The sequence below is a fragment of the Chrysoperla carnea genome, chromosome 3 (assembly GCF_905475395.1).
Source record: "Chrysoperla carnea chromosome 3, inChrCarn1.1, whole genome shotgun sequence".
Lineage (NCBI taxonomy): Eukaryota > Metazoa > Arthropoda > Insecta > Neuroptera > Chrysopidae > Chrysoperla > Chrysoperla carnea.
The window spans coordinates 48,298,990-48,319,281 of NC_058339.1; the positions used below are offsets into that span (position 1 = coordinate 48,298,990).

Consider the following 20,292-nt stretch of genomic DNA (forward strand, 5'->3'; position numbering starts at 1 on the left):
TAAATGGCTTCTCATCACTTCCATCAAAGTTCGAATTTCTAATGTGATATTATGAGAATTTTCTCTGGATAGTATGTATAATATTTGTCCTTGAAGGTTAATAGTTCAACATAAATAATAGTCCAACGGATGATAAATTTTCAGTCAATTTTACGTTTGCCATATTTTGAACGATTCAGTAACCAGTTTTCAAAATTTCATATTCTTAATCGAATATAGACTTATTTTATATACTGAATATAGATTGCTGTATTTCTGTAAATTGAAAGACGATCGAAGAGTTCCGATGAATGATGAATTGACCTCTACATCAAAAACGAATCAAAGGGTGGATCGATCATCTATATATATATATAGGAGACTTTCTATAGATCTATATAGATAGTCACTCATCACGATATCTCTGGAACTATAAGACCTAGAGACTTGAAATTTGGCGGGAATATTCCTTTTGCCAAGTAGAGGTCAGCTAAGAACGGATTTTACGAAATTCCACCCACAAGGGGGGTTGCGGGGGTGTTCATGAATAAAAAATTCATATTTTTAAATTATGGCTTTTAATAGTTCAAAACTTGGTCAGAATGTTTTAAATTACATTTAGAAATTTTTTTAACCTTCGGAGGGTAGAAAGGTGTAGCGAGAAAGTGGGAAGGAAATATCGAATATTTACAAATATACCTAAGTGGGGTATCAAATAAAAGAGCATGACGTGTACATTACAAAAATGTTATCCAATGCGAGGAAATGTGGAGGGAGGGGTGCAAGTGGGGATGTTGCCCAGCAAAGCGGGTATATTTTACGCCACGCAAAGCGGGCGGGTAACAGCTAGTCCTTTATAAAGCCACAAAATTTGTGTAAAATAAAAACAAATAATAAAAATTAATTTATTTTAATTCAAATTTATTGGTATTTTTAATCCAAATACGTATTTATCAAGAATTATTTGTTATTTAAATTAAAATACAAAGCTATCAAATATAAAAATAAAATTTTACTGCCATCAAAAAAATAACAAAAATAAATGCACGTTGATTTTAAAATAGCTTTTAGCTCGTTTTGCTAAAAATGCAAAATTATTGGACATAGTCGAAACATTTTGATTTGCTTATTAACGATTTTATAAGCAATTTATCACCTATTTTAGAAACCAACAAACATTAGATTCAATATATAAATTTTGTATTATTAAATGGGTATTATACTATTAAATAGGTATTTTATAGGTTCTAGCTTGAATCAGAAATGTACTTTCAATTTGCATGAAAGAAATAGTGTTCGTATACCTTATATGTCAGTTCCTTATCTTTAGCAAAACCATTTTATTTATACGTTTATGTAAGAAATTTTGATATGTTTTGATTGTAATGCTATAAGCTCGTGAGAAAAATTTTTTGGCCATTTTATATCTCGTAAACTAAACGGGGAATATCTCTTCATTTGATTTTTTTGATAAAACAGAAATAAAAACTCATTTAAAAAAATGAGTTTATGTTTAAGTTCGCCTACTAGGTCAGCCATCAAAAGTTGGTTAACTAATTTATTTTTATTAAAATTCCTTTTGTGAACAATCTAATTTTTTTTAAACATAAAAAAACATTGCAAAAATACATCTGCAGTCAATGAAAGTGCCTACCTAGTTGTTTGAAATAAATTTCCTTTTACCATATATACTCGAATAAAATGTTCTGAATGTCGAATGTTAACTTCAAAAACATTTCATTTTACTTGTTTAAATATCAAAAATTATATAACACACAAATTTGTAATTACTTGAACATATTCAACTGAAATGAGATGTAGCTGACATTTTAAAACGTGAAATAACATAAATTATTAATTGTACACATATTAATTATTAATTTTTATTTTACCTAGTCAGTGGATGTTTTTAAACCTTGTAAATTACACAAGGAAAATTTTTACTCTAACGAATGAAAAAGAAATAAAAATTAAAAGTTACTAAAAATATACCTACTTGCAATATTGTATTCGCACCGTGCGTAAGTTTTATTTGAGGCGTTTCCATGATAACGATACACTACTTTAATTATGGAATTGTATGGATGCATATATAATTGTATGGATTATATTGAAAATTTAATATTATTGTCTCACAAATTGTCTCACAAATATTTGAAAAGTAATATTTGTGCAATTTGATTTTTTATTTTCAACAGCCTCCTTCATCGCCAAAATTTTTCACTGGAAGCGCTGGCATCGATTTTATTGTCCCTAGCATGACTACGCACACAACGAATAAGTGTTGAGTGCGGAATAAAAACCTAAACGAATGTCTCGCCAATACTGTAGAAATGCTGAGCGGGAATGGGAACCCAAACGATTGTCCTTACAATTCTGTAAAAGTTTTGAGTTGGATATAAGAATCTGGAGAATGCTGCCTTTTCCTTAAGTTCCTGAAATTCTGAATGTGGAATAGTATATCTGCCAAAACAACAGATGAAACATTCTGAAGATTTATCAAAGTCACTTTTTTTCATAGAGCTACCACTTTACAGATTCTGTTTGACAACTATTTAATGCTGAGTCTCTGTTAAAAACTGTTGTTACTTCAACTTTATTTTTTCATGAGCTTCGATAAAATTTCGTAAAAGTTTAAGCTTACACTTTCTTGGTTTATTTTGGAACATTGATAAAACATTGTGTTACATCCTGAAAACGGAAATTTTTTACAATTTCAGACATTCAGTCAGACATTCTCTGTCCATTTTAAAATTAGTAGGATTACTCCTGTCAACAAATAAATAAAAACATATTTCGTGCTTTTTCAAAACAATCCTTTCAGGGATGTCATTCCCGAGATAAACACGGTGATCAACACATATGACACAACAATACATATTAATTAATTATACCGTTAAAATTCTAAATTCGTTGAAATCAACGAATCATTCATATTTTAAGCTTATTCGGCGCATGGACACTTCTTTTATATTGTTACAAAATTTGAAACATTCCTAAACTATGCCACGGAACCAGATTGAAAGTCTAGGCGTTACATTGTAATAGAGGGGAAACTGTAATTGTATTTCAAATGCTTTCATCCCGAATTATCTGTTCGAATTCAAGCCATTTCATTTTTCCTCCAAAGGATTCAAGTCTGAAGGACAGGCACCAACCAATAAATTACTGGAGAATATCGTCTATAAAGAAGTTTTGTAATATTTTTTATATCATTATGACTATATTGTTAAATTAAAACACTAAAACTAAATGGTTAAATCTAAAAGTTGTTACTCAAAATCAAACTTGGCGCGAGCGAAGCCGTGGGAAAAAGCCAGTTAAAAATAAGACGTGTATCTACCTTCAGCATTGAAGTCCTGATACAAATACACATTGAATCGACTAAATGGATTTATATGAATGGGATAAATAGTGTAATATTATTTATTTTTTATAATAATGTAACATAAGCTTTACTACTAAGCAATAATGATCATTCTAGCAGCTACTAACTACACTATGTACAGTACTTGTTTGTTTGTTTATATGGAAATAAATAATGAGTTATTTATGTGTGTGCGATAATAACGTATATAATGCCACTATTACCTACTCCATTATATGTATACTAAATATGGAGTTTAAGTTCATACAGAAATGATACAGAGTCATTCATATAATTAATTATTTTAAATTACCTATATATTTATTTATATTATTGTTGTGCATAAAAATATGATGAATAAATATTATACATAATAAACAATGAGAAACAAAAAAAGTCCATTTTATCTTTTTTTTTTTATTCTTACATAAGGTGTATCCAATTAAGTAGGCACCATTTGAAAAGTTTTTTATTATTTGTCTGATGTAAAATAATCAGTTATCATTTTTTGCACCAGTTTACAAAAAGAGTTGTCGAAAAATTTTGCTCAGGATTAAAGTACTTTTGTTTTTTTACAATATCGGCATTCTTTGTTAAGAAAAGTTTATTTTAATTGAAAATTGCGGTCACATATCCAATATTACCTATCTGACAAAACAGATTTTGTTATTATTTTTACTAACTTTTTTCTGTATTAGCATATATATAACTTGTCTACAATTCGACGTGTAGACAAATTAATATTACACTGGATTTGTCCGTGCATCCTTGATTAAATGAAGATAAAAATTATCAATTACAGAGAAGAGTTAGTAAAAATTATTATTTCATATTGCTTTCTAAGCCATGCAGGACTATATCAAAAGTAATGTTTTTTCATAAAACTAATAATAATCACTATTTTATATGTTGTCGAACTTATTGGACACACTGTATAAGGTGTTACAAAATTGCACGGCACTTACTTATTTTGTACTCCAGCTTAATTAAGCAAAAAAGACTTATTATCTACTGAGATATTTCAGTTGAATTGGTTATCCATCCTTCTTTTGGTACTTATACCCAGGTTATTTTAGATAAGCCAACCGTGTAAAAGGCGTCGGGCTAAGTAATTTCCCAGCATAATAAATAGTTATAAAAATTAAAAATTCAACCGATTCAAAACGGCTCGACCGAATGTTATGAAATTCATTTCGGATCATATTTTCGTCACCTCAACGAGGCGGTATGTTGTCCATGCGATATCGACCAGAAGAAAATTAAAAAAAGCTCACTTGACGCGAAACGACTCGATCGAATGTTATGAAATGAGATTATTTTGCCGTGAATACGCTTCGATCGACGACTTAACGACATCGACATCATTTTTTGTCCGTGCGATATCGATTACGAAAAAAATGATCACGAACGTACGTACACACACACACACATACATAAATTTTTCAAAGTTGATGTTTAAGCATTGTCCTGATCATAAAACGTAAAGATACGTTGAAATTTCGATTTCGAAAATTGGACCGCTTAATTTAACTGGTTCTATATTTTTATTCTACTTTAATTTTGTACTACTAAGCACGAAAACACATTTTGAAGTTCTCATGATTGGACTCACTAAAAAAACACGGGTATGGTAATTACAAGTTAAAATTTGTTATGGGTTATTGAGGAAACTAGAACATTAAAAAAGTTACTCTAGTAACTGGTTGTTAGTTTATATTTTGATAGTAATTTTGCTAATTTTATTCGTTGAAAATGCGTGTGGTCATGAAAATAAGTACGATAATAAACTACTTTTCCCAGAAAAAATTAGTGGCATAAGTAGTTTTTATCTCACGGACGTAAATAATAGTTAATAATAGTTATTTTGGTACCTATCAATAATATTACGGTACTGACAAAAGTTAATGATATTTCTGTAATCAATTATATCTACCACTCAACGATAATGAATTACACGGTAACTATAATTCATTACCCTGATACATATAGATTTAGCTAATGTTTATTTGGTATATCTATGTGTACTCTATTATTTGAATGTGTGTATTTTAATGTCTGTTATATGTAGTAGCTACAAGTTTACAACAAATAACTTGTAAAATAATTGTATGTGATATGCTAAAGGTGTTGACCATAACTAATTTATCACAACTAATTACTTATAAACTCTTATTTATTTACATATGTTTTACTTTATTTTTATGTATAAAACTTGTATTTTAGTAGGTAATAATTACTAAGGGATATATTATTATTGCTTTTTTTTAAACTGTTGTAAATATGTAATATATTGTTATTTAATCCGAAATATGGGTCAAGATTCTGAAGCAAATTACGTTAATTATTGGGCATAATAATAAAAAAAAAACATTCCTTGCCTGCGCTAATTCTTTTTCACATTTACTTCCAAAAATAATTATTTGATTATTTCAATACATAAATGAAAGCAGGAGTAATTAAATAAAACAATACGTATTTATTAAAATGTTAAACAAAAGTCGATAGTGTTCAATTTGTTTTGAATTTGTAACTTGGTCAAAAAATGATAAATTAATTTTTTGTATCCTTCCAATCCTTTGCACAAAGCGGTGAAAAGAGATAATATAAAATCCGTCTTCCCAAGGTAAGACAATTTTTCTTTGCGATACAATCGTTTCACAAATAATGCAATTTTTAAAAAGAACGATTTTTTGATACCGAGTGTATATCACATTCACAAACTGACCTTGCTCGCTCCGTGTATGAGTTTTATTTCAGTGAGTTACCATCGTAACGTCGTACTACTTTATTAATATAATTGTATGATGAACAAATAAGTTTATAGATTGTACCTATATATGTTTTACTTTCTTTTATTTGAAAATTTAATTATATTTTCTAACAAATTTAAATAAGAAATTATGTTAATTTATATTTATAATTATATAGATTTTTATATCTTATATTTTTCACAATTTCTAATGCAACAAGTTTTATTAATTGTTATTTTTCATGAATTTTAATTTACCATTAATATGTAAACAATTGAAAATTATTCATATTTAAATTTTACAAGATAACAGCGCTGCGGTCGATTAAGCTATCCTCTCCACCTACTATGCTCCCTGCTAATATCCCTACTGGTAACCTCAACTATAAAAGGCTTACAAAATATATACATTACATAATTATAGCAATAAAATAGATATAGTGTAAGCTTGATGTATAGTAAAGAAAGCAGTCTGTCCTTCCTTAGTGTGAATTTTCATGCTAATTTGCACGAATTTGCCTAGTATCCAAGTGTTTAAAATTCATGAATTATCTATTAAATATGGAAGTTCTTTATCTTTAAGCGCTAATTTGACGCCTGTTCACGTACGTCTGAGGTTTCGAAATCATAAAAGTTGAATTCCCAACTAAATATGCTTTCCATGTGTCTAGGTATTGAATAATATATAAAACATATAAATTTCCTGGGTACTTTTCTTTTAAAGCAGCAACAGTTTTGTCTATAGCGTTTATTATTAACTTTTTAATTCCATCAAGCAGTCCAGTAAACGTTCTACGAGATTCTATTTCAAAGTCATAAGCAGTTGAATTTCCAACTAAATACGCTTTCCATGCCTCTAGGTATTGAATAATATATGAAGCATATACATTTCCTGGATACTTTTCTTTTAAAGCATTAATAATTTCATCAATAGCGTGTATTAGTCGCTTTTTAATTCCGTCGAGAAGTCCAGTAAACATTCTATGAGATGCTACTCCAAAATCATAAAAAGATGAACCTGGAACTAGGTTTGCTCTCATTTCTTTTAAGAAATTGATTGCAAATTTGACAAATTCGTTTTCTAATTGAGGCTTTCTCAAAGCATTAATCGCTTTGTCTATAATAATTACAAGTTGTTCATTATGTTCTGTAATATATTCCAACCACTCAAATGGCTCTATTTTATTTTGAGATCTAGTATTTGTTGCAACAACATCGTTTTTGGGTTTCAGAATTTCTACTAAAAAAAAAATAAAACAAATCAAAAATTAAATTACTCGTATCACTGTATTCTAGAATGATTCGAAAAATTTTAAATTTTAACGTAAGTGAGGCTACTATTAGTTCATAGCCATTCAGATGGCATATTATCGAAAGTTTTTTTAAGTTCCTATTTAAATAAAATAAAAAGTTGTTAAAACTAAAATTTTTCCTAAGACTAATAATATTTTACTCACCCAAAGATTTTGGTTGTTCAGCCGCTTCTACGTACCCAAAAGCTAAAAAAGAAACTATGATTATAACGATTTTCATTGTAAAAAAGCTGATTGATGCTTGATTTCGAAAATTCTATCTTTTTATACAAATAGCGAAACGTAATTTTTTTTGAAGGCTCTTTTAAAATGTATGTTAAAAATAATAAACACTACTTCCATATCAATTTATGACTGAGGCGTTTTTATGCTGTTTTAAACATTTTCGAAACAATCAATTTAAAATATTTGTATTATATACAAGGTGTTTCCGTAGAATACGTGGATGAAAAAAAAAACAAGCCTTGGGGTGAGTCTGGTGTGACCCTTGAGGTTCACACGAATAACTTCCCAGTATTATAAAGAACTATAAAAAAAATTAAATAATTGGACCGACTCGACCGAATGTTATGATTTTCTTTTCTGATCATATTGCTTTTAATATGTTTCTTCGATCGAAACCTCAAGGAAGTCGATATCATTTTTTCGACACGAACGTACGTACACACACATACACCTACTTCTTCTTACTCTAATTGATGTGAATGCTTTGTTCTGACCATGAAACGTAAAGAATTGTTAAAAATTATGAATATATAACAAAATCAGGAATTATTTTCTATTCGTAATCCTAAAGGAGTGATTATTTTTATTTGCTTTTAGAAGGATTTATAAAATTGTTAATAAAGTAAATGAAGGTTCAGGCAGTGTTTCGAGTATCATCGAAATAAAAATCGAAATTGATGTTTCTTGATGTTCTTTTTTTTGGTGCCACAGATTGGAATTTTCTTATATCAAACTTGTATCCATCAATCATCAAAAACAACTAAAACTTTGTACTCCTAAAGAGGGTTTTTTTTAGGCCTTCAGGTTCTATAGGCTATAATTTCAATCAATTTTTTCTGCCGCCAAACACATGTTTCGAAAAATTTTACATAACTAAGGAAAACGTTAATTTTTTGTTTGGATGTAAATGTTGCAAGTGCTGCTTTATTTCGGATAAATCAAAACTATGTATCGTGTAACACATAAAATTTCAAGATAACTCTATTTAAGTTATTCGAAAGTTTGAAGAAAAAAAAATGTTATTAAGAAGCTTCAAAAGTGTATATTATTTAGGTACAACTTTATTTACTTTGTGAAGTTGGTTAATAATTACTTTGTTACTCTTTTATCGCTTCTATCTTTTAACATTAATAGCCCTCTTAACAAAATAACTTTACATAGGCACACTTTATATTGCTTAATCTATAAGAAATTCGAATACGTCATACAAAAATGTTAAAGACAGGACAAAATAAATAAAAGTTACGTTTTTAGGAATGCGAATTCATAAACATCATGAAAAATTTTTTGTATGCAGATATTCAAGTCATGTGAGTATAAATGATACACACAATACTGTAATTACACTTAATTTTGGTACTTTACGGTTTTTCCAAAAGATAAATGTGTAACGTATTCTTTAAGCTCACTTAAAAGGTCGTAAAATTTTAACTAAAATTATAATTATTCAATATCAATTTATCTGTTTATTTATTTGCTTTTTTGTTTGTACTACTTTCACAACCAATGTTAACAAGTATAAGTATAATTTTGGTGCCAGCAAAATTATCCTAAATCAAATAAAACTTAGTGGCATATTACAGTTCTTTGTGCATCATTTATCCCCATACCCAAATTACTGCAATTATTCTGAATTTTGTTTAATTTAGGATAATTTTGGTACCTTACAGTTTTTCAATATGTTTTACCAAGCTCACTTAAAAGATTGTTAAATTTTAACTCATATTAAAATTACTCAATATAAATTTGTCTATTTATTTGCTCTTTTGTCTGTACATCTTTCACAACTTTCAGTCGATATTTGCATTAGAGGTGGCTGGAAGCTTTAAGCCAGTAAAGATAGCTTTGTTTAAAGGCCTTTAGAAAGGCTACTTAAAAATTTCTGGAATTAAAATTTATCTAAAATTAAAATTAGTGTAATTATCATCATGAATAAAAGCGTTTGCAAGGAACTTGTTTTATTACAGTCAAAATATTTCCCAACGCTTTCTTCATCTTCTTTAGAATACATTCTATATCTAAGCACTGACAATTTTAAAGGTGAGGCTACATACTTCCACGCAAACTCGATAAGTTTTTATGGTCAATCTTTTTATACAATCAAACTTTTACCCAAAACACATACAAGTAAATCGAAAATTGATTGAATTTGAACCATACAAATTAGTAAACTGTAACGTGTGTATCAAATACTCGTAGACAAACTCTGGCTAGTTTTTGAATTTTTTTGATTAGAGGCTTTCGATAACTTAGTTATGAACCGCGCGTTTAACCAATAACCGTGTTTTACTTTTTTAATCACCTTTGTTCTTGTTACAAATCGTGCTTTGTCGTTGATAGAGTTTAAAGGTTGACAAGTTTTCTATCCTCTGGAAATAGAGACGTCAAACGAGGTGTTAAGAACTAATAAGAAAAATCAGGCTAAAATATGAGTTGATGAAGACATAAAAAAGGATTTGAAACTTGGAGAGTCAGAAAAAGGAACAAGAATATTCAAGGGCCCACTACTAAACAAAGACAGTTCCATACTATAATTGGTTTTGTTACTTGTTTACAAAGCTGTCGGAAAGACAAAAGAATAAAAAATGCCTGTTCTCAATCTCTTAATCATTTTTAAAAATTATTATATTGTAAAAAAATACGACGTTAATTCAATAAAAATTTTATGGCATCATAAAATGAGACTAGTTTTCAGTTATTATTTATAAAAAAAAGTTTGCTTTTATGTCTATGCGTAGGGAGGCTGTCTAGGTTGGCACTCTATGGGCCACCGCAATTAGTTATTCGATTACCTACACGAAATTTGTTTATTTGTTTATGTTTCTTGAAGAAAATGAACTGTCATAAACAAGTGGAAAGTGTTAGGTATAGATGTGTTTTTCGATTAGTGGTATAGAAATAAAATTTCAATTTGTATTTGTAAGTGAAACCAAATCACCAAACTAAGTGTTGTTATTGTATAGAGAGGCTCATGTTTGAAAATATGCCAAGCTTTTAGTTATCAGCAAGGTTGAATCGTTTTTAAAATCCAGGCTAATCCACCTGTTTTTGATTCTACAAAACAAAATTAACGATTAACGTGAACTTTGATTAAAATTAAATGAAAGTTATGCATTCGCTTTTTTTTTATTTTAAGTTGATGAATGGTTTTTTTCCCGGAAAGAACACTTAATCGTAAAACTTGTCATAGCTTCGATATTTGGAGAATGATTTGTCGGAATATTAGTAACATGACGATCAGTTATTTACTCTCTCAAATTTTTATTTAAAAAAACCAGAAAAATTACAAAATTAAGCTTTTTATTTTATTTAATTCACTTTCCAAGTCATTTCCTTCATCCATAATTTCGTAGGCTTTTTTGCGAAACATCAACTTAGAATGTAAGGGCCAATTTGAAATAAATGTTTTAACTTTTATAATGGCTTTAGTTTTTTGTTCTCTATCAAATAAATTTTCGATTAAAAAAACCTTTTCTCTCCTCACACCTATGCACCAGTGTGCCTAAACTTGGAACTTGGAAGCAAGTGTTGGAAGTATGGGCGACTTTCTTTTCTTTCCTATACTATTTGTATGTGTTAAAAGTTTCAGACACATTTTGAAATAACGTACATTAACTTTAGCTCACGAAATAAATAAAAAGAGTAAAACCCGAACCTTTCTTTATAGTCTCTGCATAAAATAACGTTATAACGTGTATAGTAGGTATCTTAGACGCACATGCGTGTGTACAATAGAAGGAGTTCGGTATTATCATTCAAACCCTCTTATTCTCTTTTGCGTTTGATGATATGTTTGCGAAATCATGTATACAAAAGTATAGAAAAGAAGGAAAGCTATAAATTTTGATATACATAAAACTGTTTATAGGCTAATAATCTTAGACAAAGTATATACAGAGTGTTTATATAATCAATTAACTTTAAAATGTTTGGAAATCTGTAAGTCATAGTTGAAGAAATTATTTCCTCATGATATTGTTCGTAAAAAATTCATAATGAAAAGGATTAAACTATGTTGGGTTGAGAAATCAAGACTGACTTATTTCATAGTATTAGAAGAATCATATGTGAAAACAAGCGAAAATTTCTCATATTTTAAAGTATTGCAGTAGGTTTCAAAATTATGAAAATGTGCACAATCCTTAGGATCAAAAAAGAAATCATAATACAATATAATGGATTTCATTGAAATTCGTAAATTTTGCCTTGAGATAGAAGCTTTGAAAATATGGAAGCGATAACGAAATTTATTAGTTGCGGCAGAGAAACGGCAAGGATGTGCTTCTCGTAAAATTGAATTGTTTTTTTAATTATATAAAGTTTTATATTAAATCGCTCGTTGAAATCGAAATAGGTAGTGTTTTAACAAAATGGTACCAGTATAATAAGTATGAGATCTTATATCTTACACATATTGTTCATATAACGTATACATATTCTTGTTTTAATTTTCACTATCAGATGGTGGGCATGACTAATTAATGTAACTAATTTTAATATAAGACTTTAAACAGGAATTTATCGGTATTTTTGATTTTCAAAGATATTGAAACCTTTTTTTGACATTCTAAAAGCAAGAACTTTTCAAAAAAAGATCCTCTTTCGAATTATTTACCATATTAAGTAGTGAACCTAGTAGTGACGATAAAAAGAGACATGTGTATGCAATAGAGGAATATGTCATTTTTCAATTATAATCTTCGGTAGTATTATAAAGTATATTAAAGGTAAAAATTACAATTTTCATGAGTTTTCAAGTGAATCATGAATTAACAATTTAGCAACGGGCCGGGGAACATATTAGTGAATAGTAATAAATTCAAACTTTTCAATATACGGATTAGTAATTGATAAAATAGTAGACTAGAGAAATTAAGTAGAAAGTTACATAGATGGGACCTTATTCTCGATCTGTACTCAAAAGATATTGACATCGGTGCATTTTTTGATAATCAATATTACAATTTCCAATTTTAAATTTTAAGACAGGACAATTATGATAAAAATTTCCGTTGAACTTGAACTTGAGAATAGGAGGAGCTCTGTTTCAAAACTATTTATTTTGTTTAGAATGGCCAATAATGTGATCATTTGATTGCTATATAGTAATTGCGAAATTATGAATATTTTTTTGAGACATTGTGTATATAAACACAACAAAACTGCTGTATTCTTCTAATATGTTGTTTTTTTTTGTTTTTTTTTTTTAAATCGTTCGTTGTCTGTAACGTAGAAAGTAGCATATTCGACCGACCTCTGTTTGTGATATTGGAAATGAAATTTGTCAACTGTAACCATTACAATTCGCATGGGATAGATTTGCATATTGAATTTTGTAATTTAAAAAATTATGAAATAATTTACTATTTTGTGCAAAAATGGTAGAATAAGAGAATGTGCTCTTTATGGGCGTAAGATTTATCACCTTTTGTTATAAAAGAATGCTTTAAAATTGATAACTCTTAGTAACGAAATGTCAATCCATCCCGAGCGGCATTAATAATAGAACACTAGTCATGTCACTAGTTGAAAATTTGGTTTGCTTGGAGGTATAAAAATGGAATATCTAACAATAAACATTATACAATATATAGTGATTTACACAGAACAAATGCAGGAACAGAATATAATTCTATATTATTCCAATAAAAATGTGTCAGAAAATTGGGCCTTTTTGGATTTTGAAAGGGAATTTTTTGTCATATTTGTCCCGAAAATATATATTTATAAATTGTATTGAAGGATAACGGAGTGGAAATTTGTTTTCAATATAGTCTCGATTGACTTGTACGTGACTTAAGTCATGTTATGGTTTCTTGTATCAAAAGGTTGATAAAATAAAAACCTGTCAAGTTTGTATGGAAGTGTGTAACCTCACCTTTAAAGATATCAGTAGTTTGATATCGAATGTATACCGAAAAGGGCGGTGATCAAATTGTGGAGAATGTATCCCAAGGAAAAAAAACGTCGAAAATAAAAGTTTTTGCTCTTCAAACAAGAAAACACAAAAAATATGATTTGTTGATATGAAAAGGGGCTGGAAGAGCCCGCTTACTCAATTTGAAAGAGTTATGGAGGTTTTTGATCAAATTGGAGAGAATGTAGTCCAAGGTAGGAAAACGTCAAAAATAGAAGCTTTTGCTCTTCCAAATTTATATATATATATATATATATATATATATATATATATACATATATTTTTTTTTTTTTTTTTTAAAACTTCTATTTTTGACGTTTTTCTGCCTTAACATACATTCTCCCCAATTTGATCAAAAGAAGGTGCATTTCGAAATGTCCACTTTCTAACCATACCTACCTCCATTACTCCTTTAAATTGAGTAAGAGGGTTCTTCCAGCCCCTTTTTATACCAACAAATCATGTTTTTTCTGTTTTTTCCTGCTCTTTTCTGTAAATAATGCATCATATAATAATCAAAATCATCTTCTAATAAAAAAACATTTGATTAAGGGAAAATATTCTTAGTTATGGAGTTCTGCTGCTTATGACTTGTTTTACCAGTAAATGGTGTTACTTCTGTAATATTGCAAATATTGGTAAATTTGCGTTATTCGTTGATACATTACTTACGTGTAAATAATACAATTACAGTAAACTAACTCCAATGCTTTTATAATAAAAATATAGATAGATAAAGTTTGTACTCGGAAAATATTATCTATACACAATAACATTTAAAAGAAAATTTTCAAAGATGTTTTAAATTTCCAATTTTATTTAACGACAGTTATATAAGAAGTTATTTTGTACAAGATGAACCATTCAAAGATTTATGGTTCTGCACCAATCATAGAGTTTCTCAAACATTTCTTCAGTTGATCATCGCTCTGATTTAGTATTCATTAGCGTCACGATTGTCAGAAAGTCCAATAATCGGAATACTTTCAAAAATGTTATTGTTTGTTTGTATATACATCTAATATGATTCCTTGCTATCATTCTAAAAACACAATCACAAGTCAGTGCTTAATGCTGTATGTACAGTCTCTTTTAAATACATACATTCCAATACTGTTTTTGTAATGCTTAATTTTTTTTATAATGAATTTTTCGGTACAATCCCAGTGGTAGGAAAAAATTGCAGTAATCGGAATATTTTGACTACCGGCTTTCGAGAGTCTACACATTGTGAATACTCTACATTGAAAATAGTTTTTGTAAAAAGCAATGTCTAGTTTTTCGGTTAACGAGTCTGTGAGCCTTTTCATGGTCTAAAATACCAGTTTGAATTTTTCGTTGGACATGAAACAAAAACTAGTTCCTAAAACAAATAAATAATTATTGTTAAAACTTGTGGTGGCACTTATCTTTTATAAAACCTAGTGAAAATTATTTTGCACTTTTTAGTCTAAAATTAAACAAGCATAGTTTTTGAGTTATTTAATTCTTCAATATTTAGTGACGCGTTCTGTTTTACTATAGTAAGAATAATATCACAATAATGAAAAAGTAAGCTAATAATTCAAGTTTTAAAGGTTCATATTTCACAATAAATTTAACTAGAACGTTAAAATGTTGTATAAAACAAAATAAAGTGTTTTTCATAATGTAAAACTTATTTACATTATGAAATTGATAGTATTAAAATTGAAATTTAAAGTATGAAACCACATAATATCCACAGGGAAATTATATTTTCATATTAATAAATCATTTTTGTATTTATTATAATTTCAAAGCTTTCCACCAATTAAATGACGTCGAAGTTTTTTTTAAGATGTTGTGTATCATAAAGCAAAATAATAGCTTACAAAAATAAAATTGCATTGATAACTTATAATTTACATATTTCTATTTTATTTTGTTACAGATATTCTCAACAATTGCAAGAAGTAAAGAACTATAAAATAGTAAAGATAAGAACCATTAGTAAATAATTTTTTTATTTCATAAAAAAAATATTGTTATAATACATATACATCGTATAGAGCGCGCTTATAACGACGGTAGGTGACCTCGCCCGTTCATTCGTGTAAAATCGGTAAAGTTCGTGTGGACGCGTACGATACGATAACGTTGTGTGGGGAACGAGATGGAGCCGCTACCCAGTGCTTGGGCGACAATGGATAAAGACGCATTGAAAAAGCAAATTGAAAATATGAAATATCAAGCCAGTATGGATCGTTGGCCCCTATCGAAAAGCATTGCCGCGTAAGTAAAAAAATATTATTATTTTCAATAAAATATCATTTAAATTGTTTATAATTTTAACATTTTCATTCAGAAAATTTCGAATTTTCATTTTTTGTTGGTTATAAAATTTCCCCAAGTGTTACTTACTACATATATATTTTATTGATTTTTCGCATACAGTTTCACCATTCTGCCTCTTCTATTGTTTGTGTGATAAGAGTGCCTATTATTGTTCAGAAATAGTATGATTTTAAAGTTTCCTGGCTTTTCAATTTCTAACAACACATTTTATTCAGTTATTTTTTCAAATATTTTTATGTTGATGAGCGCTTCTGTTGAGCTTTCAAAATAAATGACGGTTTTTCTCTCATGACGTTTTCACAATTATGGCGGTTAAATTCAAAATATTATTAAATTTTTTTTTTGTATTATGACTTTTTTTATTTAAATTAATAAAAATTTTATTTTATTTTATATTGTTTTGTGTGTTTTATTTTTATTTAATCGTAATAAAATACTGGAGAATAATTTAACTTTATATATCGACAATAAAAAATGTATTTTTTTTTGAAAATTTTTTTCAAAAAAATTATATCTGTCAGAGTTAATTAATTTATTGTTCTTTTGTTTTATTAAATTAATTGAATATGTGTTTGAGACAAGTGTTTTTATTAAGTGTCTAGTTTCAATTACATGCATCTTCCACCAGCACACAGTGATTATTTTAATATTATTAAATTGTGAAAAAATATTTGGAAAAAAAAATTTTATTAAATATATTTTGATATAAAAATGTGACAAAAAGTGTTGCAAAACGTATGAGAGCAATTTAATGTACCAAGACGGAAATAATTAAAAAACATTTATCATCAAAAAACCACTAGCATCCCATTTGCGCGATAACATTTTGTATATTAAAATGTTAATGATATGGAAGTTTTGTATACATTAACATTGTGCATTTGTGTACCTTTAAAAACTATTTTTAAAAGTTAAGGGATGAATACACACAATAAATGTGTACCGTTATTTTCTAAACTAAATAGGGGTCAATTCATTCAAGTCCGTTATGTTATTCCGTATTGTTAACTCCTGTTTTGAATTTTTTTTAAATGAACGACAAGCGTAATAAATATTGAGATGGGAACAAAATGATAGTGATCAAGTTGTAACGCCATAAATTTTACGCAGTATAAAAATTGATTAAAAATTTTTGGAAAAAAAAATTAATATTATTTTTTTTGAGAGTGGAATATATGAAGTATCGAGTACCCACTAAACGAAATAAAATCAATATGAAAAAGGGCATTAATTACATTTGCCATGGTTATATTTCAATCCTTGGATCTGAAAAAAAAAACATTAAAAAAATAATACAAAACCATCTCATTAACAGCTTTACAATACGCTTCAAAATCGTCTATTTTCGAATTTAATTTGCCTACTACGTAGTATTGTAGGAAACTGGTTTTGTACGATGTGTAAATTTGAAATAGATCTTTGTGGAATGCGTTAGTTGAATAAAAGTGTAAAGGAATTCATTAAAACTGGTGAAATCTCTAAAATTGAAAAACCCTTGGTGCGAAACATCAAGCCTTATGCCATAAACGTTTCACTGTTATCAATTAATAATATAATTCTGGTGGGGGCGTCGGGTACAGTCATATTTGTTACAAACATGTATGTCTAATACAATGACATGCTCTTCCACCATTTGTAGAGTTATACAAAAACTGGGAAAGTATATTAGAACGTGAGAACATAATGAAGCAGAAATTTTTAAAATTCGTTTTATCTGCTTTTTAAATTGCTCTGAATGAAAACAGAGGTTTAACAGTGACTCCAATGTGTAATGTACGAAAAACTAGTTTTTCGGTTTTCGTGTTTTCCAACGATTTTTTTGTCTGTAATATATGCTTCCTTGCAGCCATTTTCGATACAATATGTCGAAAACTAGGAAACGAAAACAAACATCGTATAATAAGAAGAACAGCTGAATTTTCATTTATCTCGTGATTATACCTTCTGCTTTACCAAGCTTATGTTTACCAAGTCCTGCCAAGAGCCTGCTTGGAATGATATTTGTTCGCTGTTCCGGTTCATTTCATTTAAATCTCGTACATATACATTCCGACGGGAAATTTGAAAATCGTTTTGGAATTTCAACCCTCAAATATTTTGTGTATCTTTTGTATAATTTAATGTTTTCAAAAAAACGCATTGTAAAAATAAAAAAAATTTTTCTTTTGTTAAAAGCTTTCGACGTACAATTATTTTGAGAGTGTGGATAACAATCGACTTTGTAACCGCTAAGATTATAGTAGCGGTAAAGTTTTTTGATGTGTTTTTTATACATACATTTTTCATATACTTTTGTATTTTTCGTAAATTTTCAAATATAAATTTTCCTTTGTTCGTTTGTAAAATAAAAAATAAACAAAAATAATGGGTTTTTCAAAAATTTTGGTGGGCGTATTCCTAAGGTAGTAAAACAAAACAAGGGTGAGCAAGGGTTATATAGGAAGAGCTGCAGTTTTAACATATGGAGTCGTTAAATTTTTTAGTTCCCGTTAGTTTAAAACTTGTGGATATTTGCCTTTTTCTTATTCGAAAAAGAAAGACACTATTAAATTTGGTCCGATATTTGACTAAGCGTGTCCGATATTTGACCAAAGTGTTGGCCTACATATATGTAGCTTTGTTTTTGTCGAGACAAGGTCGCCGGCGTTAGAGATTCAGTCATGTTCTTATAGAAATAATTAATTTATTTTGAATATTTGTAAAAGCAAATATTTAATTTGAAAAAGCAAATATTCATTGACTTTTAGGTGACGGTCAGTTTAAAACTTGGCAGGGCCATAAATTAAAAAGGGCAGCTCTCACAATATCGCCGTGATCAAAGTTAGTAGAATCGCTAACGACTACATCCATACAAATTTTGGCTTATTTTAAATAAGGTGCGCTCCCCTTATACCTATTTTGCTGTGGTTCTTTGTTATGATGATACATGTTTTTACTAGTGACAATATTTATATTGTTTTCGCAATAATTCTGGGAAAAAAGTGTATTGTTTTATTTAAAAAAAATGTATTCAAACTAGTAAAATTTTGATTGTATACATATTTTAATAAAAACAAATTTTTTATTATAAAATTGTCTATCGACTTAAAGATTTTATTCTGTCTCGAATTTATTTATTTTTTTATTATGCTGTATTATAATCATTTTCGTTGCATGAAAAACTACGTAATGAAATGTCGAATTTAAATTATTCTCCAAACAAATTTCTGATACACCATAATAATAGACCGTGGGGCCATAATAAAGCAAAATTTCTATTATTATTCTTGTCTACCGTTTGAAAGATTGATAAAGAGTTTGATATAATAGAAAAATAAAGTTTTTACCATTGTTAAAGGGTCTAATTGATAGAAATCGAGTTCTTTATTTATTTCTACGGTTTATTTTACAAAAAATTCTATGATGATATAAAACGTCGAAACAAAGAGCAGATGTTGGCAACTGTCGAAGTGATTACAAGTTTTGTAGTTGCCTTTTGGCAATTTCAAACATCCTGTCCTTTGTTTGTAAGTATTATGTTGAAAATGATTTTAGATCTTTTAATGTAAACAGCATGCGAAACATCGAGTCACGAAAATCTTAAGAAATTGTTTTCCGTAAATTCGAGACCAGAGTTACGGGTGAAACCTTATTTTTCTCTATTACGAAACTTATTTTTATCAATCCCCCAAAAAGCAAATAGGGAAAAATCATAGAAATATCGCTTTTTCATGAGAGGCTTTATTCAGAAATATCTGAGTTTGATACAATTATTAGTTTTAAAAAAAAATTCAGGTGCGTTTATTTGTTTCCGCGATAAATAGAATAGAGCAATTTTCGAAAAATTTCACTACTGTTTACGAGTGATATTTCATGGAAGTTACATACGAATGATATCATTCTGGAAACGACCGAGGAAATGATGATTTATTTCTCTTTTCGCGAATTTTTCGAATTTTGAGAATTTTTCGCTTTTGTCTTCGGGATCAGTAGAAGGTACGCGAACGTTGTATGAGCCAATGCGTGACCATCATCTCAAAAATTAAATATCTATTTATTCTCCAAAAATGGATTATACGATTTTTCCGGTGTTGTTGACTGGTTTCCACCATACACACAAGCAACGGAACTGAAGGATAAAAGGTTTTCTAGTTTTAAAATACTTGAACAGGTGAAATAAGTACTTTATCATTTCAACTCTTTGGCTACTTGAACGCTCTATGCTTTTCACTTTCCACCTACGGTACCTTTTCTCGAAACCAGTCCATACATGATACAGCAGTCATCAAATCGCTTAGGTGCTCAGTTTTTGGTGTAAATTTAAAAATAATACTTTTGAGATGATGGTCACACGGTTTCTTCAGGGCTCTTTGGAGAATTAAGTTTGTGAATTTTAGACCGATATATAGAAAAGGTTAGTTAGTATTTCGATTCGAATTACTGGCTC

The 20,292-nt window shown here is 28.7% G+C and overlaps 2 protein-coding genes across 2 annotated transcripts in view; one reads left to right on the forward strand and one right to left on the reverse strand.

Annotated features, from left to right (window-relative positions):
• Positions 1-6,527: 6,527 nt before the first annotated feature.
• On the reverse strand, positions 6,528-7,633 carry LOC123295436. The gene is made up of 2 exons (XM_044876786.1): positions 7,553-7,633; positions 6,528-7,335 (listed from the first exon to the last, which is right to left on the reverse strand). Exons 1-2 carry the CDS (start codon positions 7,626-7,628, stop codon positions 6,674-6,676), a joined length of 738 nt encoding a protein of 245 aa, XP_044732721.1. The 5' UTR covers positions 7,629-7,633; the 3' UTR covers positions 6,528-6,673.
• Positions 7,634-15,510: 7,877 nt separating this feature from the next.
• LOC123295437 (guanine nucleotide-binding protein subunit gamma-e) overlaps positions 15,511-20,292 on the forward strand; it is a 132,427-nt gene continuing 127,645 nt past the window's right edge. The window contains exon 1 of the mRNA XM_044876787.1: positions 15,511-15,803. Coding sequence (XP_044732722.1) covers positions 15,685-15,803 — 119 coding nt within the window. The 5' untranslated portion in view covers positions 15,511-15,684. The remainder of the gene's footprint in view (positions 15,804-20,292) is intronic.